The following is an 872-nucleotide window of genomic DNA, read 5'->3' as shown; positions in this document are numbered from 1 at the left end:
GGAACCTGCAGGCTCCCTGCTGTAAAGAGCATATCTGGGGACAGGAGAGTGCTGGGCTGGTGGGGCTGTGACCTGGTGCCTTGTATCCCGTGTCAGGTTCCAGGCTGCGTCTGTGGGGCGGCAGGAACGGCTGCGAGGGCCGCGTGGAGCTGTACGACGGCAGCACGTGGGGCACGGTGTGTGATGACCAGTGGGACCTGCGGGATGCCCAGGTGGTGTGTCGGCAGCTGGGCTGTGGGGAGGCCCTGGGTGCCCCACGCACTGCCCACTTTGGCCCGGGCTCCGGCCGCATCTTCCTGGACGACGTGCAGTGCCGTGGGGACGAGCCCTCCCTGCAGATGTGCAGGCACAACGGCTGGGGAGTGCACAACTGTGGGCACGTGGAGGATGCCAGTGTCATCTGTGCAGGTGGGTGGGCGGCAGAGACCACAGCATTTTTTGCCATCACTCTGACTGGGTTGTGGATGTGTCTGCTGGGAGCAGCCGTACTGCCCTCCCTTGGGAGATCCAGAGCAGAGAGGCGAGGTTGGGGTCTTCTGCTGCCTGGGGCTGAAGCCCATGTCATGCAGAAGTCCTGTTGTTGCCCACAGCCGGGGCACAGCAGGCTCTCCACACTTCCTGGTGAGGTGACAAAGAGCAGGATTGTGGGATTGATCTTTGGGGAGGATGGGGCAGAACTGGGGACAAGTCATGCTGATGTCTGGATGGGAGAAGGGCAGGACAGAGCTCCACACTCCCTTATGTCATTAGTCCTCCAGCTCTGCCTGTCTTGTCCTTTGCAATATCCAATGCCATTGCACTAATGACCTCCCTAACAGAGACGTCCACCCCACTGGACATGAGCACCCCAGAGCCATCCACAGCCAGACCAG

General features: G+C 61.5%; 1 protein-coding gene across 1 annotated transcript; it reads left to right on the top strand.

Annotated features, from left to right (window-relative positions):
* Positions 1-96: 96 nt before the first annotated feature.
* LOC113962460 (scavenger receptor cysteine-rich domain-containing group B protein-like) lies at positions 97-869 on the top strand (the record flags this gene model as incomplete). The annotated part of the gene is made up of 2 exons (XM_027673213.1): positions 97-408; positions 819-869. Coding segments are annotated over 2 exons (363 nt in total), but the record flags the coding sequence as incomplete, so codon positions are not given.
* Positions 870-872: the final 3 nt, after the last annotated feature.

The sequence above is a fragment of the Neopelma chrysocephalum genome, unplaced genomic scaffold (assembly GCF_003984885.1).
Source record: "Neopelma chrysocephalum unplaced genomic scaffold, ASM398488v2 Primary Assembly neopelma1_180264, whole genome shotgun sequence".
NCBI lineage: Eukaryota > Metazoa > Chordata > Aves > Passeriformes > Pipridae > Neopelma > Neopelma chrysocephalum.
Note: the sequence above shows the minus strand (reverse complement) of the source record. Positions and strands in the feature narration are given on the sequence as shown.